The sequence below is a fragment of the Natator depressus genome, chromosome 4, assembly GCF_965152275.1.
Source record: "Natator depressus isolate rNatDep1 chromosome 4, rNatDep2.hap1, whole genome shotgun sequence".
Lineage (NCBI taxonomy): Eukaryota > Metazoa > Chordata > Testudines > Cheloniidae > Natator > Natator depressus.
Window position 1 is genome coordinate 17390017 of NC_134237.1, and position 25707 is coordinate 17415723.

At 45.4% G+C, this 25707-nt stretch overlaps 1 protein-coding gene across 2 annotated transcripts in view; it reads right to left on the bottom strand.

The window, feature by feature from the left end:
• Window positions 1–14886: 14886 nt before the first annotated feature.
• SCD5 (stearoyl-CoA desaturase 5) overlaps window positions 14887–25707 on the bottom strand; it is a 93029-nt gene continuing 82208 nt past the window's right edge. For both annotated transcript variants that reach the window (XM_074950502.1, XM_074950501.1), the window contains 2 exons: window positions 25408–25640; window positions 14887–15514 (listed from right to left, as the gene is read on the bottom strand). In XM_074950502.1, the coding sequence (XP_074806603.1) occupies window positions 15324–15514; window positions 25408–25640 (424 nt within the window). In that variant the 3' untranslated portion in view covers window positions 14887–15323. The remainder of the gene's footprint in view (window positions 15515–25407; window positions 25641–25707) is intronic.

A 25707-nucleotide genomic window follows, 5' to 3' on the forward strand; every position in this document is an offset into this window, starting at 1 on the left:
CATCAAGGAGAAACAAACAGAACTTTCACACCGTAGCCTGGCCAGTCATGAAACTAGTTTTCAAAGCTTCTCTGATGCGCACCGTGCCCTCCTGGGCTCTTCTAACCGCCCTGATGTCTGGCTGTGCGTAACCAGCAGCCAGGCGATTTGCCTCAACCTCCCACCCTGCCATAAACGTCTCCCCCTTACTCTCACAGATATTGTGGAGCACACAGTAAGCAGCAATAACAGTGGGAATATTGGTTTCGCTGAGGTCTAACCGAGTCAGTAAACTGTGCCAGCGCGCTTTTAAACGTCCAAATGCACATTCTGTTAGGATATAGATATTCAGGCCTGTCGGTAAAGGCCTGTACTCTAAGAATTTAGGTGTATTCTTATCACTTGGCTAGTTATAGAGGTATAAAAGAAAGAATCAAAATCACTGTCTGCTGGTGTAAGGTCCTTCTCTTACTGTGACAGGCTGAGGCCCTGTTCTTAGGTTAAGGCCTTTGGCTAAGCAACAGAGGCAGCCATAAGCTGGGAAGTGAACGGTCACATCCTCACATTCCAAACTAGTCACATTGAAAGAAGGTGCTATTGGGCTGTTAGGAATACAATCCTGTCCTGATCATGCCGATCGAAAGGGAAGTGCCTAGAAGATGTAAAAGGAAACTTAGTTTGATAGCATCCTGTCTGGCAAGAACTCACTTATCAATAGCTGAGATGTGAAATCCTCATTTCTGTATTGTTTTGTCATTATAGTTCCCACTTTGCTATTGTTTGTCTGTATAATCTCTGTCTGGTTCTATGATTGTTTCTGGCTGCTGTATAATTAATTTTGCTGGGTGTAAACTAATTAAGGTGCTGGGATATAATTGGTTACATAATCATGTTACAATATGTTAGGATTAATCATAGAATCATAGAATATCAGGGTTGGAAGGGACCCCAGAAGGTCATCTAGTCCAACCCCCTGCTTGAAGCAGGACCAATTCCCAGTTAAATCATCCCAGCCAGGGCTTTGTCAAGCCTGATCTTAAAAACCTCTAAGGAAGGAGATTCTACCACCTCCCTAGGTAACGCATTCCAGTGTTTCACCACCCTCTTAGTGAAAAAGTTTTTCCTAATATCCAATCTAAACCTCCCCCATTGCAACTTGAGACCATTACTCCTCGTTCTGTCATCTGCTACCATTGAGAACAGTCTAGAGCCATCCTCTTTGGAACCCCCTTTCAGGTAGTTGAAAGCAGCTATCAAATCCCCCCTCATTCTTCTCTTCTGCAGACTAAACAATCCCAGCTCCCTCAGCCTCTCTTCATAAGTCATGTGCTCTAGACCCCTAATCATTTTTGTTGCCCTTCGCTGGACTCTCTCCAATTTATCCACATCCTTCTTGTAGTGTGGGGCCCAAAACTGGACACAGTACTCCAGATGAGGCCTCACCAGTGTCGAATAGAGGGGAACGATCACGTCCCTCGATCTGCTCGCTATGCCCCTACTTATACATCCCAAAATGCCATTGGCCTTCTTGGCAACAAGGGCACACTGTTGACTCATATCCAGCTTCTCGTCCACTGTCACCCCTAGGTCCTTTTCCGCAGAACTGCTGCCTAGCCATTCGGTCCCTAGTCTGTAGCGGTGCATTGGATTCTTCCATCCTAAGTGCAGGACCCTGCACTTATCCTTATTGAACCTCATCAGATTTCTTTTGGCCCAATCCTCCAATTTGTCTAGGTCCTTCTGTATCCTATCCCTCCCCTCCAGCGTATCTACCACTCCTCCCAGTTTAGTATCATCTGCAAATTTGCTGAGAGTGCAATCCACACCATCCTCCAGATCATTTATGAAGATATTGAACAAAACCGGCCCCAGGACCGACCCCTGGGGCACTCCACTTGACACCGGCTGCCAACTAGACATGGAGCCATTGATCACTACCCGTTGAGCCCGACAATCTAGCCAGCTTTCTACCCACCTTATAGTGCATTCATCCAGCCCATACTTCCTTAACTTGCTGACAAGAATACTGTGGGAGACCGTGTCAAAAGCTTTGCTAAAGTCAAGAAACAATACATCCACTGCTTTCCCTTCATCCACAGAACCAGTAATCTCATCATAAAAGGTGATTAGATTAGTCAGGCATGACCTTCCCTTGGTGAATCCATGCTGACTGTTCCTGATCACTTTCCTCTCATGTAAGTGCTTCAGGATTGATTCTTTGAGGACCTGCTCCATGATTTTTCCAGGGACTGAGGTGAGGCTGACTGGCCTGTAGTTCCCAGGATCCTCCTTCTTCCCTTTTTTAAAGATTGGCACTACATTAGCCTTTTTCCAGTCATCCGGGACTTCCCCCGTTCGCCACGAGTTTTCAAAGATAATGGCCAAGGGCTCTGCAATCACAGCCGCCAATTCCTTCAGCACTCTCGGATGTAACTCGTCCGGCCCCATGGACTTGTGCACGTCCAGCTTTTCTAAATAGTCCCTAACCACCTCTATCTCCACAGAGGGCTGGCCATCTCTTCCCCATTCTGTGATGCCCAGCTCAGCAGTCTGGGAGCTGACCTTGTTAGTGAAAACAGAGGCAAAAAAAGCATTGAGTACATTAGCTTTTTCCACATCCTCTGTCACTAGGTTGCCTCCCTCATTCAGTAAGGGGCCCACACTTTCCTTGGCTTTCTTCTTGTTGCCAACATACCTGAAGAAACCCTTCTTGTTACTCTTGACATCTCTTGCTAGCTGCAGCTCCAGGTGCGATTTGGCCCTCCTGATATCTTTCCTACATGCCCGAGCAATATTTTTATACTCTTCCCTGGTCATATGTCCAACCTTCCACTTCTTGTAAGCTTCTTTTTTATGTTTAAGATCCGCTAGGATTTCACCATTAAGCCAAGCTGGTCGCCTGCCATATTTACTATTCTTTCGACTCATCGGGATGGTTTGTCCCTGTAACCTCAACAGGGATTCCTTGAAATACAGCCAGCTCTCCTGGACTCCCTTCCCCTTCATGTTAGTCCCCCAGGGGATCCTGGCCATCTGTTCCCTGAGGGAGTCGAAGTCTGCTTTCCTGAAGTCCAGGGTCCGTATCCTGCTGCTTACCTTTCTTCCCTGCGTCAGGATCCTGAACTCAACCAACTCATGGTCACTGCCTCCCAGATTCCCATCCACTTTTGCTTCCCCCACTAATTCTACCCGGTTTGTGAGCAGCAGGTCAAGAAAAGCACCCCCCCTAGTTGGCTCCCCTAGCACTTGCGCCAGGAAATTGTCCCCTACGCTTTCCAAAAACTTCCTGGATTGTCTATGCACTGCTGTATTGCTCTCCCAGCAGATATCAGGAAAATTAAAGTCACCCATGAGAATCAGGGCATGCGATCTAGTAGCTTCCGTGAGTTGCCGGAAGAAAGCCTCATCCACCTCATCCCCCTGGTCCGGTGGTCTATAGCAGACTCCCACCACTACATCACTCTTGTTGCACACACTTCTAAACTTAATCCAGAGACACTCAGGTTTTTCCACAGTTTCGTACCGGAGCTCTGAGCAGTCATACTGCTCCCTTACATACAGTGCTACTCCCCCACCTTTTCTGCCCTGCCTGTCCTTCCTGAACAGTTTATAACCATCCATGACTGTACTCCAGTCATGTGAGTTATCCCACCAAGTCTCTGTTATTCCAATCACGTCATAGTTCCTTGACATCACCAGGACCTCCAGTTCTCCCTGCTTGTTTCCAAGGCTTTGTGCATTTGTATATAAGCACTTGAGATAACCTGTTGATCGCCCCTCATTCCCAGTATGAGGCAGGAGCCCTCCCCTCGCAGACATTCCTGCCTGTGCTTCCTCCCGGTATCCCGCTTTCCCACTTACCTCAGGGCTTTGGTCTCCTTCCCCCGGTGAACCTAGTTTAAAGCCCTCCTCACTAGGTTAGCCAGCCTGCTGGCAAAGATGCTCTTCCCTCTCTTCGTAAGATGGAGCCCGTCTCTGCCCAGCACTCCTCCTTCATGGAACACCATCCCATGGTCAAAGAATCCAAAGCCTTCTCTCCGACACCACCTGCGTAGCCATTCGTTGACTTCCACGATTCGACGGTCCCTACCCAGGCCTTTTCCTTCCACGGGGAGGATGGACGAGAACACCACTTGCGCCTCCAACTCCTTTATCCTTCTTCCCAGAGCCACGTAGTCCGCAGTTTATAACCATTGGTTAGTTAAATTTCAGGAAAATGATTGGTTAAGGTATAGCTAAGCAGAACTCAAGTTTTACTATATAGTCTGCAGTCAATCAGGAAGTGAGTGGGTAGGTGTGTGTGTGGGGAAAATGGGAACAGGGAATGGGGGTGGGGAAATTGGAATCATGTTTGGCTAAGGGCAGGAATGGGAACAGGGACACAGGTAAGGCTCTGTGGTGTCAGGAAGGAAGGAAACTGGAATCGTACTTGCTGGAAGTTCACCCCAATAAACATTGAATTGTTTGCACCTTTGGACTTCGGGCATTGTTGCTCTCTGTTCATGCGAGAAGGACCAGGGAAGTAAGTGTGTGAAGGAATAAGCCCCCTAACACATTCTACCACCATTCTGCACTTGCTCAGCCTGTAGTTGAATAGCTCCTGACTACTGTCCAGGCTGCCTGTGTATGGCTTCATGAGCCATGGCATTAAGGGGTAGGCTGGGTCCCCAAGGATAACTATAGGCATTTCAACATCCCCACGGTTATTTTCTGGTCTGGGAATAAAGTCCCTTCCTGCAGCTTTTGAAACAGACCAGAGTTCCTGAAGATGCGAGAGTCATGTACCTTTCCCGGCCATCCCACGCTGATGTTGGTGAAACATCCCTTATGATCCACCAGAGCTTGCAGCACTATTGAAAAGTACCCCTTGTGGTTTATGTACTCGCCGGCTTGGAGCTCTGGTGCCAAGATAGGGATATGGGTTCCGTCTATGGCCCCACCACAGTTAGAGAATCCCATTGCAGCAAAGCCATCCACTATGACCTGCACATTTCCCAGGGTCACTACCCTTGATATCAGCAGATCTTTGATTGCGTGAGCTACTTGAATCACAGCAGCCCCCACAGTAGATTTGCCCACTCCAAACTGATTCCCGACTGACTGGTAGCTGTCTGGCTTTGCAAGCTTCCACAGGGCTATTGCCACTCGCGTCTCAACTGTGAGGGCTGCTCTCAACTTGGTATTATTGCGCCTCAGGGCAGGGGAAAGCAAGTCACAAAGTTCCATGAAAGTGCCCTTACGCAGGCAAAAGTTTCGCAGCCACTGGGAATCGTCCCAGACCTGCAACACTATGCGGTCCCACCAGTCTGTGCTTGTTTCCCGAGCCCAGAATCGACATTCCACCGCATGAACCTGCCTTATTAGCACCATGATGCCCACATTGCCAGGGCCCGTGCTTTGAGAGAAGTCTGTTTCCATGTCCTCATCACTCTTCTCACCGCGCTGACGTCGCCTACTCGCCCGGTTTCGCTTTGCCAGGTTCTGGTGCTGCATATATTGCTGGATAATGCGTGTGGTGTTTAATGTGCTCCTAATTGCCAAAGTGATCTGAGCGGGCTCCATGCTTGCCGTGGTATGGCGTCTGCACAGGTAACTCAAGAAAAAAGGCGCAAAACGATGGTCTGCTGTTGCTTTCATGGAAGGAGGGAGGGAAGGGGGGCCTGACGATATGTACCCAGAACCACCTGCGACAATGTTTTAGCCCTATCAGGCACTGGGATTTTTACCCAGAATTCAAATGGGCGGCAGAGACTGCGGGAACTGTGGGATAGCTACCCACAGTGCAATGCTCCAGAAGTCAACAGTTGCCTCGGTACTGTGGACCCACTCCGCCGACTACATGCACTTAGAGCATTTGTGTGGGGACACACACAATCGACTGTATAAAAACGCTTTCTACAAAACCGACTTTTATAAATTCAGCCTAATTTCATAGTGTAGACATAACTAATATCTGATCTTAGGGTAAGGGGAAGGACACAGATATTCCAATACAATACCTATAGATTGAACTGAAGCAAAACTTGTTAGTATTACTTTGAAAAAGCAGTGTCACAAATTGCAGATTACTGGGTCTGAAAAGCAATCAATACTGCAGAAGTCAGAGGGGATGGATTCAGTTTGCATTGTTCTTGCTAGTTGAACAGGGAGATTCTGGATGTGGGTATCACCACTCATGTTTAAGACAGGAATGACAGGACTGTTGAAATGAATAGGAACTGGAAGTAACCTACCAAATAACTGATCGCTCCTCAGGGCAGTTTCCACAAAGTAATTCATCACTGTGATCCATGACTTAAATATCTTTGAACAACATCAATCACAATGGGACTGATCCTGCATCCTTTGAATAGCCATAGGTGCCACTGGAGTCCGGGGAGCTTTGGGTGCAGAGGGAGTACAGGCTAAAACCCCATATCTAATTGCAAAGAAGAGTAAATCACTAAAAAGCATTTGGGAGCCTTGGCTGTATGTAACAGTCAGACAGGAAGTCTTCACCTTGAGAACCCTAATTATGGAAAGTAGCACTGAAAGGGGTGGCTTTCTTGTTACAAAGCATGGGAAGTCAACTCATCCAAGTTGTAGTGCAAGTGCTGCAATTTAGTATTTTTTGTGTGTGTCACTTAATAGCCATTAAACTGATTGTTCAATTAATCCTACCGTTTTAAATTCCAGAGTTTGCTTTCAACAGTTTCTAATTCCTGCTATTTTTGAACTGCAAGTCCATTCCATTTATTTATTATTTGTATTCCAGTAGTGCCCAGAGGCCTCAGTCAAGAATGTACATATGTAGGAAACAAGTTCTGCCCCAAGGAGTTTACAATCCAGGGCCCTGACCCTGCAAAGGCTAGTAGTCCCATTGAAGTTAAATTCATGCATAATCCCTTGCAGAGTCAGGGTCTGAAGTGACTGATAGAGGGTGGGAGAAAGGAAGTATTCCCATTTTATACATGGGAAACTGAGGTAAGAAGTAACTTGCCACAGGGATTGTCACCAAGCCAGGAAGTGAACCAAAATATCCCGAGTTCTAATCCAGTGTCTTAGCCACAGGGTCCACCTTCCTCTCATTCAGTTCTATTTTATATTATCAACAGGGGCATCTACTGGAAAGCATCATCGCTAAGGTGATTGTCCCAATAAAAGGCAGCTCCCCTATTCACTGAATGAGTTGCTGAAACACTGCTGAGGTGGTTTGTGGGGGGGTTTAAAAGGAGTACATTGATACAGCAAGCACAGCAGCACTCGCACTGGTTACGTGTTTCCATTCCACCCCTTAGGTTTCTTTCATTTAACTTCTTGAAGACTTTCAAAATTGGGTCTGAAATTTTCCAGATTTGGTCCCACCCAGAGATATGTTATAAATCAGATCAAAAATAGGTTTACAGTTTGAGATAGGGGGAAGCCACCTATGCTTTTCCACTGAGAGATTCTTGCAACCTTTCTTGAAGTACTCTGTAGCCCAAACTGCTAAAGTTAGGTAGCTCAAATGTAACAGAGAAACAAGCCACAGTGAGGAGAAGTGCTTTTGAATATCTTGGAGAAGAGTTAGGTTTAATTCAACTGAAGGTATGTCTACACTGCAAAAAGTGTGATCTTAACTAATGTGGATTAGCTAAATGGAGTTAACTTGGGTTAGAACAGCAGTGAAGACACAGAAATTAATATTAACTCAGGTTAGCAGCTGAAGTAAAAGCCTACAGGGATCTTGGGGTTGAACTTGAGCTGCTAACCCAAGTTACCATGTTTTCACTGCTATTATAACTCAAGTTAGCTAACCAAAGTGAAGAATGCTTTTTCTTTCTTTTTTTTTTTTTGTGGGTCAGGGGGAAGGTATATGCAGAGTTATGAGCCTTTGGGAAAATAGGTCACATTCGATACACACCTAATACAACTTTTTAGCCTTGTCGTCAGGAGTGCAGACAGGAGAGGCTGTACACACCTGGCTAATTTAGCAGCAGCATTAAAGACTCCTTCCAACAGCCACCACTCTCAGCCAGTCCCCATCTCTTGAAGAAAGGCACCAAGCCTTCATTGGGGGTTCACAGGTAGAAGCTTCAGTCTCACCTTGTCATCCACATCCATCTTCCTCCTTCGTTCCAGTTAAGGGGGCATCTACTGGGATCTATAGCCCATTGTAGCAAAAGCCAAAGGGCTGCTTACGTCAGGTTGCCATGAATAGAAGAGTCAGTAAACAAGCTCACCAATGCTAAGTTCCAGCTATCCCAGTCCATCAGCTGATATACCTTGAAACCCCTCACATACACCTCCCCAGCAGGGCCCAGCCTACTTCCCGGCTCACCCCAGTGCTTTGGGAGCAAAGCCAATTTGTAAGAACAGGAGCTATACATGAGCCCAGCTGGTCCATCTCCTACCACTCCTTGGGCTTACATTAACCCCTTCCTTACCCTCAGGGAGCATGGGATTCCTACAGCCCCTCACAGACACACTACAATGTTAGGTCCAGGTGCAGAGTGAATAAACTAGGGCCCTGCGGGAGTCCTTGCCTCATTCAGTGCATATTTATTTTGTAGGACAGATAGCAAAGGGCTCGCTGCTGTGGCAGGAGCAGAGATAGAGCATTCCAATGGGACTTATCCCAATCTGTCTAAAGCATAGAATTGCTGATTCCTTTAAAACAAAAGCCTACCAACCCCACCTCCATAAAACTACACTAAGAATATTAGGGCGAATAGCGAGCAACTCAAGACCAAGGAAATGACAAGGCCTTCAACAGATCTATGTACATGCATCGTACTAAGCATTGATTTAAGCCTTAGCAGGATCAGGACCAAAACAAGGTCTGTCACACTAGGGTGGTCCCCTGAGAATCCCTTTCAGCCTCAGTCACTCACCACAACAACTCCAGATCACCGTCATCACCTTTTATTAGATTCTTCCAGCAGGCCATAGCCTGTGGCGTCAGTAGTATATATTTACAGCCCATAGCCAGCTTTCCCACTTGCAACTAGGAAAAGGAATCATACTACCAGTATCTAGGCCTGTCTATGCCAGGCTTCCTTCATGTCTGTTTGCATAATCCCAGCTGCTGCAAGCGGGGGGGGGGGGGAATCCTCCCCCTCAATTAGCCCTTCAGCTGTAGCACTACTCAGTTAAGTGACACCCTCTGTCAACTATCTAGCTTTGAATTAGGTCCTAATTACTATAGCCTGGTGGGTATTAGAGACAGGGTGCTGATTTCCCTCCTGATTTAGCACCCCTGTAGCAAGGACCCAGTCCTGCAGCTGGTCCTATAGGGTCAGGAGCTCATGCAGAGCTAATTGCAGGACAAGGCAGGGCCTATGTTTGCATTAGACCCGAGCAAAAATTTGATGTTTTTGATTTGGGGGCTAAACCAAAATGTCTGAAAAATAAAAAATGAGTTCTGGTCAAACCAAAAGTGGGGTTGGGTTTTTTTCAGTGTTTCTCAGCAAAACAAAACCCATTTGGTTTTGGATCAAACAAAATATTTCATTTGACCCCCAAACAATTTTTTTTTCAGTTTTTTTGTTTAGTTTTGGGACATTTGGGGATTATTTTTTTTAACCTTTTAAAAAAATAGCTACATTTCAAAATGAAACAACACTTCTGAACTAAAAGTTGAAACAAAACATTTCAAAATGGCTGAGATGAATCATTTCAACTGTTTCAAAAAACAAATTCTTCTTTTTTTTTTTTTCAGCCTAAACTATTGACCAAATTTAATCTGAATTCACGAGTCATGTCCGTGCCTGTCAAAATGAATATTCTGGCAAATGTACTGTTTCCTGAAAAAATGTCCTCAGCTCTACTTTGCATGTGCAACCTTCCCCTGGCCCATTGTTTGTGTGCATTATGATTTGGGGCCTGATTCTACACTGAGTGCTCAATGGGTGGACCCCTGTGTCCATGCACAGCCCCACGACTTCAATGGGGCACTGTGTACCTACAGAGTCTGCTCTTCCAGAACTCATTGCAGGATCAGGGCCAAAGCAATACAATACGACACCATTTGTTTCCCTTACAAACTTAAGTGAAACTCTCTAGCATCTTGAAAGATGGGCTACATATGCCAGACAAATACAGCCGTGAAAGTCAAGCACACAGTAGACTGTGCTAATACAACGTGTAACACAGACTAAGTAGAACAACATAGGCCTTAGCTACACAAGGACAGTTTTTGAAAGTGTTCCTATTCTTGTTTGCGGGTGAACCAAAATTAACAATAGTGGGCAACTGCTCCAATATTTCCCTAGTATAGCCAAGGCCTCAGGGTAATGGAGAAAATGTGCAGATAGTCAAAATCCATGTTAGTTATCTGCATACTTAACTGGTTCATCTCCTGCATGGCCACTAAAGAAGGCTGTGCTGCTGGTTGATAAGAGAATGTGTAGTACCCAGGTCCTAATCCTGCAGTGAGCTCCACCTGTCGGGACCTTATTGCAAGACCCGGCCAAAATTAAAGAATAAAACAGATTAGAAAAGTGATCAGAGAACAACTGTCTAGAAATCTAGTGTGGAACACCGTGGCAATAGAATAGGGTAACCCCCAAAGGATGCAAATATATGTCAAGCTGTTGCTCCTGTATTTAGGGTAGTAGAAAAATCCTGTCTCAGTGCATTATCTAATAGGCCTAAACTTGCAAAAGTGACTGATTTGGGGTGCTCAACCTGAGACACCTGAAGGGGCCCTAAATGCTGAGTAGCTGCCCTCTGAAAATCAGCCCTTTTTCAAACATATCAAATTGGACAACCTGAAGTTGAAGTACCAAAATCATTAGCCAGATTTGCAAATGCAGGCCACAGTGTGCAATCATGTAATGAAATGATTCGTTACTGTACGCAGAGCCCTATTTTGGTGTTGAGTAATTACAGACAATATGAATTATTTCAAGAGCACAGTGAAACCTGCCTCACCAGCTAACCAGTCCCTCTGCCCTAACAGCCTGTAAGAGATTAACTGCATCCTGCCATGTAGCCAATTATATGGCCAAAATAACTGCAATGGCTGTTTTTCCAGTGTTAGACCTACGTGGAGAATGTAGTTGGGTCTACAGAACTCCATTCACCATGGTATACTTCTGGACAGTGCAAAGTGGGTATATCTGACCACACCAGTATGGGTTTTCTCTTTAACGTATTTTATTTTCCTATGCATGCCTGTCACATGCTTCAACACCCTTTCCCCTCCCAAGGTGTCACTCTGTTAATAAATTGTAATATGTCTGACATATGGCATAGCAGAGGTGTGTACACAATCTGTCTGTTAAGCATAAGGTATTATAAGCGTAATCCTGTCTGCCTGCAGATCTGGGAAAACAGAGCAAGCTGCTGACTGAGAAAGCTGGGACTTGAACTGCAGACCCACAGAGAGCTATCCTGCTCATGTAAGTCGGCGTAGCTCCACTGAAGTGGCTAAAGAGCTGGCTCGCAGTTTGTGAGCTTGTGAAGAAGTCTGGCTGTCCAAACAGCATCTGGCACAGAGAGGAGATCGTCAGAAAGGATGTTTGTAACAGGGCAGGCTGTTACCATGACCTTGGGTTAGACTGTGCTCTTAGCCACTCGGCTGTATAGCAGGCATAACACTTGAAATCCAGGGAGTTACTCTGGGTTGCTGATGGTGTAACTGAGAGCAGAATCTGGCCCTGTGGCTCTGAACTACATGTGAGGGCCAGATTCTCAGCTTGTGTCAATCAGCATCACTCCAATGAACTCCACCGAAGAAGAAGAAAGGGACTAGGTCTTTTGGAAATCAGGCACTCAGCATGAACAGTGTATGAATACCAGGGGATAGTGGGCTGAATGAAGTCTGTTGGAGGGCTAGGGAAAATCAGAGTTCAGGGATATGGTTTGGGCGACTATATTTTAAAACAAAAAACCCCATTGCCATTCCCCCCTAGGTTCTGTCCACTGGCATATTTTTCACCCTGTTCCCTCATACTACTTTTTTGCTCTTCATCCCACCTCACCTCAAGTCCTACCTTCTTCCTTGCTTCTCCGCTCCAGTCTTCTGCCTCTGGAAGGTCAGCCCTAGCAGGCTGCATCACTGTTTCCACAATGGCTCAATGAGTCTAGTATGATGAATATTACAGGCCCCAGTTTAAGGATAAGGAATCTGCCACCAAGGGAGGGACTTGGTGATGTTCTGACTTGGGGGATTTCAGTCTGGTATGATACGTGTAGATAAAGCTTGCTCCTACTCAGATTGAGATCAAAGGGAGCTGTGGCATTAGCACCTGTGAAAATCAGGCCGCTTTTATTCAGGAGCCTAAATATCAGAGCCAGTTGAAATTTGTTCACAGAAATATTTCGGTGACCAAAAAATGGGTCTTCTGATCAAACTGAATTTTTGTCTTAGAAATGCCTTATTTTGGTGGAAATTTTCTGGGCTTCTGATGAAAAATGGGAAACTGAAAATGTTAACATATATATAAATTTTTTTACCAAAAGCAGTTTGCAAAAAGCAAAACATTTTCCATTTCTGGTTTAAGATTTTTGTCAAAATCTTTCAAAATTTCCCAGGAACATTTTTGTTTTCCCCCAAAAATTTCCTGTGAAAATTATTGGTATTTTTCAACCAGCTCTGCTGCATGCTGATTTAGGTGCTTATCTTTAGCCACCGAAATGCAAAGTAAAGAAGAAAGTAAAGCACAAAGGAGTATAAAGCACATTGTTTTGATGTAGTTTTGTTTGTTGTTTTAATTTTTTTTTTTTTTTTACAAAATCATGTTTCTTTGCTGGCTCTTGAATTCACAAAAAGCATCTGTCATTTGCAAAGTCTTAGGTCCTAGTACTGCTGAAATGTGATCTAGTGCGGATCTCTTACATCAGTGCAAAATACCATTGAATTCAGTTTAACTCCATGCAGTCATAAAGATTCACACCAATACATCTATTTGCAGGATTGGGTCCATAATAGGAAGTAGTGAAGTTTTGCTCTATAGATGTGCTTGGTGAGAAGTGAACTCAACACAGTCCAGGGATAGTACTGGTATAATTTTGAGATCCTTCATTCCAAAGATTAACTGAAAGCTATAAACCCAAGTTTAGCTCTCCATTGAATTCATGTTATTTCCCCAACTGGTAAACCACAATAACAACAGGACTTTTTATAAAGGGACAAATCATCTATGAGAGGCATATGTATCTCTCCCTTGCCACACTCCCTCACATACACATCATGACCTCCAAATCCACCAACCAGCTACATTTTGCACATGTGGGTTCCTGCTCATTTTGGCCACTCTTTGTTGGGCCCAACTGTAAGATTCAAGGAAGCGAGAAAGCAGGTGATGATCTTGTAGCTAAGACCTTGGACAAGGACTCAGGAGATTTGGGTTTTGTTCCTGGCTCTGATACTAATGTCCTATGCGAACTTGAACAAGTCCCTTCCCATAGCTGTGCCTCAGTTTCCCCACCTGTCAAATAGGGATGATGTGAGGATGAATTCATTAATGTTTTGAGGTGGTAGATATTATGGTAATGGGTGGAGCCATGTTCAGACCTAGATGAGACTTCACAAAGGATTGTAGTAACCACTGGCCACAGAGCTGGAGTGTAATATTTTTGATCATTCATTCATAAAACCGCCATTTAATGAAAGATCTTCAAATAAGGACCAGGCCACAGGCTAATTCATAGCTGTTTATTGTAAATTATTCAAGAGTTTACATGTCATTAATGGCAAATTAACACTGTTAAACGCCTGCTGGATGAAGTACAGAATAAGGACAATTATTTTATATTGGCATCATTTAAAAAAACAAAACTAAAGAAAACTGAAACAAACCCAAAAGAACTGAGTTTGGTTTGAAAATTGTACATCTTTCCTGAAAATAACTTGGCCTGATTCTCATTTATACTAAGACCATCCCTCCCTCCTCCCTTTGCAGTGTAAATGGGCGTGAAAGTGGCCACATGCACGCTGCCAAAAAAGGGCAAAGGGAATCTTAGGCCTGGGCTACACTAGAAAATTAGACCGGTTTAACTATGTTGGTCAGGGGTGTGAAAAATCCACACACCCCAGAGCATAGTTAAGCCGACCTAAGCCCCTGTGTAGACAACGCTAGGTTGATAGAAGAATTCTTCCATCAAGCTAGTTACTGCCTCTCGGGGAGGTGGAGTACCTAACCCCTCCCATCAGCATAGGCCGTGAAGCGGTGCAGCTGTAGCATTTTAAGTGTAGACAAACCCTGTAAATGAGAATCAGGCCCTCTGTCTTCAAAAGTGCTCCAGTGCAGACAATATAAAGCCTTTCTCCTGCACTGGCTACCATCTAATACAAAGGGCTGTAGGTCCCATTAAATCGGACGTGCTGCTTTTACAAGGCAACTGTTAAATCCAGAAGCTACATAACTTTTTTAATATATATTTTGCTCTGAAACCAATAGAGGCTGCATGCAGTTGTAACATTAGGAAAAACTGTGATCTAGATAAAGGCCAGGTTTTAAAGACCTGATAGTGAAAGCTGGGAAAAAATTAAGACACCTATTGTGCAGAAGTAGTTAAAATATGCATGCAGCTGTGGCTGTGACCTGTTAGAATATAAATTAGGTCTCCAAACATTTAAATCGAAGCTTTTTTTGGTTTAAGACGTAGTTGAGCAGTATATCATTACGAGTTACAATGTTTATGTGACAATGAATGAATCAGCTAAGCATGGCATCAGTTTGTATTTTGGCTTGTATAGTGTGTAGCTTTTAACACAAAAGCCTGCTTAGCAATAAATGAATTTCATACAAACAACGACAGTGGAGCAAGAGTCTTACAACCAGGATAAAGAAAAATAAGGAAACAGATTTCCAGACAAACATCTTTTTTAAAACTGATTTTTCCCCAGTACAGGGGATTTTTTAAACATTCTTTTCTGTTTGTTTTTGCAACAGCATATCAGGCCCTATCCGCAACCCCCTCGCCGCTCCCCCCCCCCCCCCCAAAAAAAATTATGTCTCAAAGTATGTTTGGTTGACTAGTAAAAACAAAACAAACATTCACCTGGACCGCACTTTGAAAGGATAGTTAACTCCTCCATCTTGCCAGGGTTAACACGAACAAGCATATTACAGTGTACACTGGACTTAAACTAGAATGACTAAAATCAAAGATCTAGGATGTTTAACACTAATATTAAATAATATCCAATATTTTTACACTTAATAGTCTGGGATTTGGACATAAAACAGCTAATACGAAAAAATTGGGACGAAATTCACTCCTGACATAAAGCCACTAAAGTAAATGGAGTTATCCCAGGGATTAATTTAGCCCATTTTATCTGAAAAAACTATTTTTCCCAAAGAAAAAATGCACACACACACACACATACAGACACACACGACAGCATCGATTTACACAGAAATGTTACATTTTCAAGCACTGCCATCACCAGTCCTCTCTTTGCGGGCTAAGATCATCTCCTTGGGAGCCTGTTTTCGGTCAGTAACCAACCCCAACCAAAACATGAAGTCAATGAACCATGTGGTTGGGTTGAATTTCAAGCCAAGCTCGCTGGCTGAATAATCAAATGGAAAGGTGTGATGGTAATTGTGGAAGCCTTCACCTGGAAAAGCAAAAAGAGAGATTTTAAGTGCAGTGGCCAACATACGTCTTGTGATTAGATAGATTAGGGAGATAGATAGAGGATACCCGACTCTGTAACATGTTCTACCCTGGTGCAACCCCACCAGGTGCATCATTGATTTAAAATGCAGAGGGAAAAAGTTGCAGGATCGTGGCCTCATCTATCTATCTCTGGCTTCCCTTTTTGAAAAAGTTGTACTAGTTTCACAAATATTGGGTTTTACATTGATTTAGTTAAACTGGGCAAACTGCGGTGTGGATACTCATCTCAATTTACAGTTGGTTTACATCAGGGGCGGGCAAACTTTTTGGCCCAAGGGCCACATCGGGCTGCGAAACTGTATGGAGGGCCAGGTAGGGAAGGTTGTGCTCCCCAGAACAGCCTGGCCCCCGCCCTCATCCGCCCCCTCCCACTTCCCGCCCTCCTCAGAACGCCCGACCCATCCAACCCCCCTTGCTCCTTGTCCCCTGACCGTTCCCTCTCAGGACCCCCTGCCCCAAGCCGCCCACTCCCCCCCCGGGATCCCACCTGCTATCCAACCTCCCCCTGCTCCCTGTCCCCTGACTGGCCCCCAACCCCTATCCACCCCCCCATCCACCGACAGGCCCCCCGGGACTCCCATACCCTATCCAACCCCCCCTGTTCCCCGACCCCTGACCACCCCGCCCCAGAACCTCCGCCCCATCCAACTGCTCCCTGCCCCCTGACTGCCCCCCCGGGACTCCCTACCCAACCCCTGCACCGCCACGAGCATGCCACCGCCGCCCCCTTACCATGCCACTCAGAGCGGCAGGGGCCTGCAGTGCTGGTGCCCGCACGGCAGCATGGCTGCGGGGGAGGGAGAACAGCAGAGGAGGGGCCAGGGGCTAGCCTCCCCGGCCAGGAGCTCAGGGGCCAGGCTGGATGTGGCTCATGGACGATAGTTTGCCCACCTCTGGTTTACATTGATGTAGCTTAATTCAGTTCACAGGAAGCTACATCTTTATCTATACAAGGTTTCTGTAGCAAACTTGGTCATCACATCAATAAAATGCATTGTGGTTTTGCTTCCCCCACTGAGAGGGGGCAGCAAAGACATTTGACAAACAATCCCCTATTGCTAAACCACATGATGGAAAACAAGAAGGGCCTGGGGTGCCTACTTCACACAAGGTCTGAGTAGAGAGGAAGAGGCAATTAACCCTGAGACAGGCTGCACAGGGAGGCTGGAGAAGAAGAGTCAGGGCTGAATGTTTTTAATGAAGTAAATACTAATGGAAACTGCGTGATCATGGGAGACTTTAACTTCCCAGATATAGACTGGAGGACGAGTACTAGTAATAATAATAGGGCTCAGATTTTCCTAGATGTGATAGCTGATGGATTCCTTAACCAAGTAGTTGCAGAACCGACTAGAGGGGATGCCATTTTAGATTTGGTTTTGGTGAGTAGTGAGGACCTCATAGAAGAAATGGTTGTAGGGGACAACCTTGGTTCAAGTGATCATGAGCTAATTCAGTTCAAACTGAATGGAAGGATTAACAAAAATAAATCTGCAACTAGGGTTTTTGATTTCAAAAGCGCTGACTTTCAAAAATTAAGGAAATTAGTTAGGGAAGTGGATTGGACTGAAGAACTTATGGATCTAAAGGCAGAGGAGGCCTGGGATTACTTTAAATCAAAGCTGCAGAAGCTATCGGAAGCTTGCATCCCAAGAAAGGGGAAAAAATTTATAGGCAGGAGTTGTAGACCAATCTGGATGAGCAAGCATCTCAGAGAGGTGATTAAGAAAAAGCAGAAAGCATACAGGGAGTGGAAGATGGGAGGGATCAGCAAAGAAAGCTACCTTATTGAGGTCAGAACATGTAGGGCTAAAAGTCAAGTAGAGTTGGACCTTGCAAAGGGAATTAAAACCAATAGTAAACGGTTCTACAGCCATATAAATAAGAAGAAAACAAAGAAGAAGAAGTGGAACCGCTAAACACTGAGGATGGATTGGAGGTCAAGGATAATCTAGGCATGGCCCAATATCTAAACAAATACTTTGCCTCAGTCTTTAATAAGGCTAAAGAGGATCTTAGGGATAATGGTAGCATGACAAATGGGAATGAGGATATGGAGGTAGATATTACCACAGCTGAGGTAGAAGCCAGACTTGAACAGCTTAATGGGACTAAATCGGGGGGCCCAGATAATCTTCATCCAAGAATATTAAAGGAATTGGCACATGAAATTGCAAGCCCATTAGCAAGAATTTTTAATGAATCTGTAAACTCAGAGGTTGTACTGTATGACTGGAGAATTGCGAACATAGTTCCTATTTTTAAGAAAGGGGAAAAAAAAGTGACCCGGGTAACTACAGGCCTGTTAGTTTGACATCTGTAGTATGCAAGGTCTTGGAAAAAATTTTGAAGTAGTTAAGGACATTGAGGTCAATGGTAAATGGGACAAAATACAACATGGTTTTACAAAAGGTAGATCGTGCCAAACCAACCCGATCTCCTTCTTTGAGAAAGTAACAGATTTTTTAGACAAAGGAAATGCAGTGGATCTAATTTACCTAGATTTCAGTAAGGCGTTTGATACCGTGCCACATGGGGAATTATTAGTTAAATTGGAAAAGATGGGGATCAGTATGAAAACTGAAAGGTGGATAAGGAAATGGTGAACAGGGAGACTACAGCAGGTCCCACTGAAAGGTGAACTGTCAGGCTAGAGGGAGGTTACCAGTGGAGTTCCTCAGGGATCAGTTTTGGGACCAATCTTATTTAATCTTTTTATTACTGACAAAAAGTGGGAGTGTTCTAATAAAGTTTGCGGATGATACAAAGCTGGGAGGTATTGCTAATTTAGAGAGAGACTGGGATATCATACAGGAAGATTTGGATGACCTTGTAAACTGGAGTAATAGTAATAGGATGAAATTTAATAGTGAGAAGTGTAAGGTTATGCATTTAGGGATTAATAACAAGAATTTCAGTTATAAGCTGGGGACGCATCAATTAGAAGTAACGGAGGAGGAGAAGGACCTTGGAGTATTGGTTGATCATAGGTTGACTATGAGCCACCAATGTGATATGGCCATGAAAAAAGCTAATGCGGTCCTGGGATGCATCAGGCGAGGTATTGCGTTACCTAGGGAGGTGGTGGAATCTCCTTCCCTAGAAGTTTTTAAGGTCAGGCTTGACAAAGCCCTGGCTGGGATGATTTAGTCGGGGATCGGTCCTGCTTTGAGCAGGGGGTTGGACTAGGTGACCTCGTGAGGTCCCTTCCAACCCTGATATTCTATGATTCTATTTCCAGTAGAGATAAGGAGGTGTTAGTACCGTTATACAAGGCACTGTTGAGACCTCATCTGTAATACTGTGTGCAGTTCTGGTCTCCCATGTTTAAGAAGGATGAATTCAAACTGGAACAGGTACAGAGAAGGGCTACTGGGATGATCTGAGGAATGGAAAACCTGTCTTATGAAAGGAGACTCAAGGAGCTTGGCTTGTTTAGCCTAACTAAAAGAAGGTTGAGGGGAGATATGATTGCTCTCTATAAATATATCAGAGGGATAAATACTGGAGAGGGAGAGGAATTACTTAAGCTCAGTACCAATGTGGACACAAGAACAAATGGATAGAAACTGGTCATTAGGAAGTTTTGACTTGAAATTAGACGAAGGTTTCTAACCATCAGAGGAGTGAACTTTTGGAACAGCCTTCCAAGGGAAGCAGTGGGGGCAAAAGACCTATCTGGCTTTAAGATTAAACTCTATAAGTTTATGGAGGAGATGGTATGATGGGATAACATGATTTTGGCAATTAATTAATCTTTAAATATTCATGGTAAATAGGCCCAATGGCCTGTGATGGGATGTGAGATGGGGTGGGATCTGAGTTACTACAGAGAATTCTTTCCTGGGTATCTGGCTGGTGAATCTTGCCCATATGCTCAGGGTTCACCTGATCGCCATATTTGGGGTCGGGAAGGAATTTTCCTCCAGGGCAGATTGGAAGAGGCCCTGGAGGTTTTTTGCCTTCCTCTGTAGCATAGGGCACGGGTCACTTTCTGGAGGATTCTCTGCTCCTTGAAGTCTTTAAACCACGATTCAAGGACTTCAATAGCTCAGGCATAGGTGAGAGGTTTTTCGCAGGAGTGTGTGGGTGAGATTTTGTGGCCTGCATTGTGCAGGAGGTCAGACGAGATGATCCTAATGGTCCCTTCTGACCTTAATATCTATGAATCTATGAAACTTTTAGTTGATGATTAAGCCCAGCTGAGCAAGAGGCAGGCTAAACTGCTCTAAATCCAGGAATTAGAGAATAAGAAGGGGGCTGCAGTAACTTTCTGGGCTTAGAGAGGGAGAGGGGGGATTAGAAGCCCTGGGAAGGGAGTACCCAGATGAGGGTAGAGAAGGAGCTGGAAAGAGGTGAAGTAGGAAGCAGCTAAGGGAAACAGCAGCAAGGTCTGGGACAGTGCAGACCTTGCCCATTGGTTGTAGAAGTCCCTGGGCTGGAACCCAGAGTAGGGGGCAGGCCTGGGTTCCCCTACCAGCCACTGGGGAAGTGGCACAGACTGGGCAGTGGAGCAGAAGACTGCTTGAGTCAGTTTGTCCAGTAGGACTTTGAGACCCCGGAAGGGAAAGACTACAGTGACCTGGCCAGAGGACCAAGCCATGAAGAGAGAGCACCCTGAGGGATGGAGGGGCAGTAACCTGACTCCAGAGAGAGAGAAGAGAATGAGACAATGGGGCGAGAAACTGAAGGAGGGGGGCGTCAGATTGGTCATGAGCTAATCCCCAGCTGTGGCCACAGGGAGGTGCCCCCCGTGACAGGAGTGATCCAACGTGATTTTACAAGGACACCCCTGGATGAGAACTATGGAAGAAGTTCCCTTTCGGCCCTATCACAAAATTGGCCTATTCCAAGGCTGTCACAAATGAACCAGAAGGCCCCACTGTTGAAAACAGCTTGACTGCTAGTGTAGGCAAAACAAATCTCTTTTCAGCTCAACTGAGACTTGAGGCTCAACCATGCCTCTATTGCAGGGCGGCGCAAGGTTTTTTGTCTCACACACGCTATAAGCTAAACTGGTTTCAGTATTGGTTCCAGTCTCCCATTCCTGACAAGCTTTGGCAGCATCCAGCCCAGCTATTAGACAGGACATGCTGCCATCAGCCAGAGCCCCACACATGTATCTGAATCAGAGCATTGAGGGTTGGACTAGGTGACCTTCTGAGGTCTCTTCCAACCCTAATCTTCTATCATTCTGTGAACCCAAAAGAAGAAGTTTAGCATTCTGAGGACAATAGCTCAGGTTCCCCATCAAACAGCTCGCTGCTGAACGGATGTTTCAGTTAAGGTAACAGAGAGAAGCATAGCAGTTCTTTCCTAACAGGGCTTGAGTCATACGCTGGTAGAACTCTTAAGACAGTTATAAGAGAGAGGGTTAAAAAACTATGCAGCAGCAGGGAGCCGAGAAAACCTGCAGTGGGAGAGAGTTGAGGAGTCAGGCGGAGGTGAGAGCAAAGATAAGCTCCCTGACTTCCTTTCTATTACAGAAAACACTGAACATCCCCTGTGGCAGCTAATAACCCTTCCTATTCATTTCATTGCAGCACTTGTTCAAGGGGAATGTGCCCAGGCCCTGACATTTGCATTCAAGGGTGTCTGACATTCATGCAGTATTTACGTGTGGCAACAGCGCGATTGACTGTCAAAATAGCCACTATACTAGTCTATTCAAATAATAAGGGAAGAGGGTAATCATATGGTATGAGGCTTCAATTAATGCTGGGTTAGCCCCGGGAAGTGGGAAATACCTGTTTTTATTGGTTAGAGTAGCAGGCCAGAGCTTTGGTTTTGGGACACAGATGTGTGCCGTCCAGTAGGCAAAATTATTGTGATTAAAAGGGGAGGAGGAGGAGATAGACTATCACAAGCTCAGAAGCACGGATAGTGGGAAGAGCAGAAGTCAGGTTCAGTTATGTATGATGAATACAGAAGCTAAGATGGTCCGAAGTAGGTACCTCATAGGAGCCTAAATCCATACTTAGCATCTAAGGGTGGAATCTGTAACAACTTCCCAACCCGTAGCAACCTCTACATTACCACCTATTACTGTTCTAATTGGGAAGAACTGTCCAAGGAAACGGAAAAAAGAAACCCGATTTCAGACATTTAATGCCTACACACTGTACAAGACCCTTATCGAGGCAGGGACCAGAAGCAGGCAATACAAACTAAAGCTGATGATGAACAATACAAGATTTTCCGCTAACAAACAACAAACAATATACAACCTCATCAGTGACAAAGCACCCAATATAGTCTACATCCCCAAGACCTGACTGGATTCAGCAAGCCCTGTGCTCGCGCACCTCATTCCCTCAGGATACCAGGTACATCACAGACCTAGACAAAACAAGGCGGCAGACGGCCCTGCATTCATCTTCTCAGTAAACATCCAACGCAAGAGATGTGCCTCACGTAAGACAACTTCATTTGAATTGATGCATCTGGCAGTCGAAACCAGACCCAAAGCTAACATAGGTTTTATGCTCATTTACAAACCACCACAGATTAAATGATTCACAAAGGAGCTCACCGACCCCTTGTCAGTGATGGTGGTGAAATGCTGCTGACTTGTCATCCTGGGAGATTTCAACACACACATTCGACTAAGCCACAGATGCCAAAGCCCCCTAACTCATCTCCTCACTTGCCACCCTAGGACTTGAACTGGTCACCCCTGATCCAACCCATGCGCTGGTCACACCTTGGACCTATTTTTTGGCCTAGATGTCAAAATGGAGAACATCACAACACAGCCACTGTCTTAGACAGATGATCACCTCATGAAGGCAGTGGTCAGAGACCTTCCAGCACCCAGGCAACAAGAAGGTCCAATGATCCTGATTCAACCACAAAGACTCATGGACTCCAACCAGTTCCAAAGCCTGACAAAGGACAATAGCACTCCATCCACAGGACGAAGGGTTGAGAACCTTGTTACCTTTCTACAATCAGCCACTGACACACTGGCCCCCACACAGCCCCTTCCTCCACATTGCTCACACAGATCTCCGTGGCTACTGACGCCTTGTGCTGGGTGAAGAGAGAGGGATGGAAATTTGAGCACCAATAGAAGAAAACAAAGGCTGATTTAGAGAGGATGAAACATAGATTCCTCAAAGCCTAGGCCGAGGCTATATTACAAGCCAAGAGAATCTTCCTATCAGCCTCCACTGTGGCTGCCAAATCCCTCTCCAAGCAGTTATCCAGGATGGTAAACAGCTTCATTAATCCTGAATGAAGACAACCTGCTGTGCAGCAGAGCACCAAGTGCTGTGAAGATCTATCGTCCTACTTCACTGAAAACATCACGCAGCGTTAGGAAGCCTGCTCAAACAGCTGGAATCTACTCCACCTCCACCCACCAACCAAACAGCCCACCTGCATTCCCAGAGTTCATTCATCAAGAAGTTCTTGACACCTTAAAGGAGTCTCAGCCAAGAGCCGTGAATCCAGCCCATGCCCTTCCTGACTTGTGAAAGAGTCTTGAACAACTGGTGCCACTCCTGACTGAAATGATCAATGCCTCATTCACAGAAGGAAACTTCCCTTCCTCCTTCAAACACACACTAGCCCGACCATTGCTGAAGTAACCCACCCTAAATGCTTCGGTCCTAGCCAACTACCATCCACTGTCAGACCTCTCATTCCAAGCTCATAGACAAGCTAGCAAAAGGTGAACTACAAGCTCATGTAACTGAAGCCAACATGACCTAGACCATCTCATTCTGGATTCAGGCCAGGACAAAACCAAAACGGCCCTAGTGGCACCGTTGGACGATCTCCTCCTGCCAGCGGATAGAGGAGAGACATCCATTCTCATCCTTCTGGATCTCTTGGCAGCATGCCACAATGTTGACTGAGATTCTGTTGTCTCACCTGAGAGAGATGGCAGGGATCCAGGGTAACATGCTAAAATGTCTTAAGCCCTTCCTGGAGGGGTGCATCCAACAAGTAGTGCAGGGAAACTGCACCTCTACTACCAGACTACTCACGTGTGGAGTTCCACAAGGATCAGTTCTCTCTCCAGTCCTTTTCAACATCTACATGCAATCATATTCACACATGACCACAGCACTACCACCAAGAGGGCCTAGTGCTTGGATAAGATCAGCTCATGGGTGAAGAACAGCTAGCTGAAGCTGACCCCGAGCAAGACAGAGGTGATGCTAGTGGGCAGAGGAAAGTATCTTGAAGAGCTTGCAGCTATGGTGCAGTCTTCATTGGTTGAAGATAAACTCCCACAATTGGTCAGCTAGGTCCGTAGTCTAGGAGTATTCTTGGGTTCCTTGGAGACACTGAACTCTCACCTAGCAGCATCCATGAGTAACTCTTTTTACCATCTCTCCTTGGCTAGGAAACTCTGTCCCATGTTGGCAGATGAAGACCTGCCCTCAGTTATTTATGCCTTCGTCCTCTCTTGGCTGGATTACAGCAATGCAATATACCTGGGCATGAAGCCTTCAGCGCTTAGGAAACTCCAGCTAGTTCAGAACACTGTAGCACATCTCCTCAGCAACACGGACTACAAAACCATGAACATATCAAACCTGTCCTCCACTCTCTATGCTATCTTCCCAGAGATTTGCAAATTAAGTTCAAGGTCTCAGGCCCAGGGTATCTAAAGTTCTGGGATGAAGACTGTGGTCAACAACTACGCTCCTCTGGCACCACGGAACTCTCAACAATAAGGTTAAAGCTCATCAGTCCAGGAGACACAACTTTCTCTGGGGGCCAGGCCAAGACGATGGAATGAACTCCCGCAAGGAACTAGGGGCCGTAGCAAACCTCATTTTCCTCTCCAAATGCAAGGCACATTTCTCTGGCCTTGTCTTCTCTAATATAAAAAAAACATAGCAACAGTGATATAAAACGCACCCTACCAAAACAAGACACTGCACTGCACACACTTCTCCCTCTGGGGAGAGGATGAGAGGACAAACAATATATGCCAGATGTGTAGTGATGTTGCTTAATGCATGACTGAAAGGCGCTCAGATACGACGGTGATGAGCGTGGTTTACGAACCACCTGGAATACAATAGGCTTCCATGGAAACAAAGTTAGGCTTTTGAAAATCCCACCCCAAATACATGGTCTGATTTTCAAAAGTGCAGCATACCCAACAGCTCCCACTGGGATGGCCAGATGTTCCTGGGTGCTCAGTATTTCTTGAAATCAGCCCAATTACTTAGGCACCTACATACATGAACTAGGGGAGATTTTCATAGGCACAAAGGGCAGTTAAACACCCTACTCCCATAAGTGCTGGGAGCCTAACTGCCCTTTGTGCCTTTAAGAATCTTCTCTGTAGGCACCTAAGTTGAGGCACACATTTTTGAAAATCTTGGCCAGAAGCAGTGGCTTTATATAGTGGCCACAACGGTTTTGGGGCTTTGCTGCTTGTAAGCTTTGGCTGAATTTCATCCCACTTCTCCCTCCAAGACTGTAATAATTGTTTCATAACTGAGTGCCATGGGAGTGCCTAGCCTGCTGGTGACATGGATTTAGTTGAGCGGCCCTTGTGAGAGAAGAGAGACAGGGCTCAGGTCAGTGTAATAAAACACACAAGGAATCTTTACTTAGGATGCAAGACGCTCATGGCCTGCTGTCTGGCTCACACACTGTGCTGCACAAGATTACTGCAGACAGACTGCCTAAATCCTGGCCAGGATTAAGCACTCAAGGAATGGATTGCTGACTATCCTATGTGCATGATTCTAGTGGCTGCTCTGTTTGCAGTGAAAGGAAATCCCATTGCTAGCTAGAGCTCGGCAAAGTGCAAAGTAACCCAAGTTAAAGCTTCAGAGGGACATTTTGCCTGGTACTCACCAATGGCTCCTAAAGTGACAAATGCATTCTGCCGTGGGCTGATGTACTTGTCGTAGGGTCGATTGCCGTACATGTGAGCCGCGCTGTTGACCAGCCAGGTGACATTGAGTGAGACGGTGTAACGAAGGATGGAAGCTAGGAAGTAGGAATTCCACAGACTCTCCTCCCAGATGTACCAGGGCACCAGGGTGGGGATCACAAAGCACATTAGCACTACTGAACTCTTATAGTACCTACAGGGAGAAAAAGGGACAGGAATAACAGCATTACTGTGACCAGAGCGGGAGCTGCATGGTTACT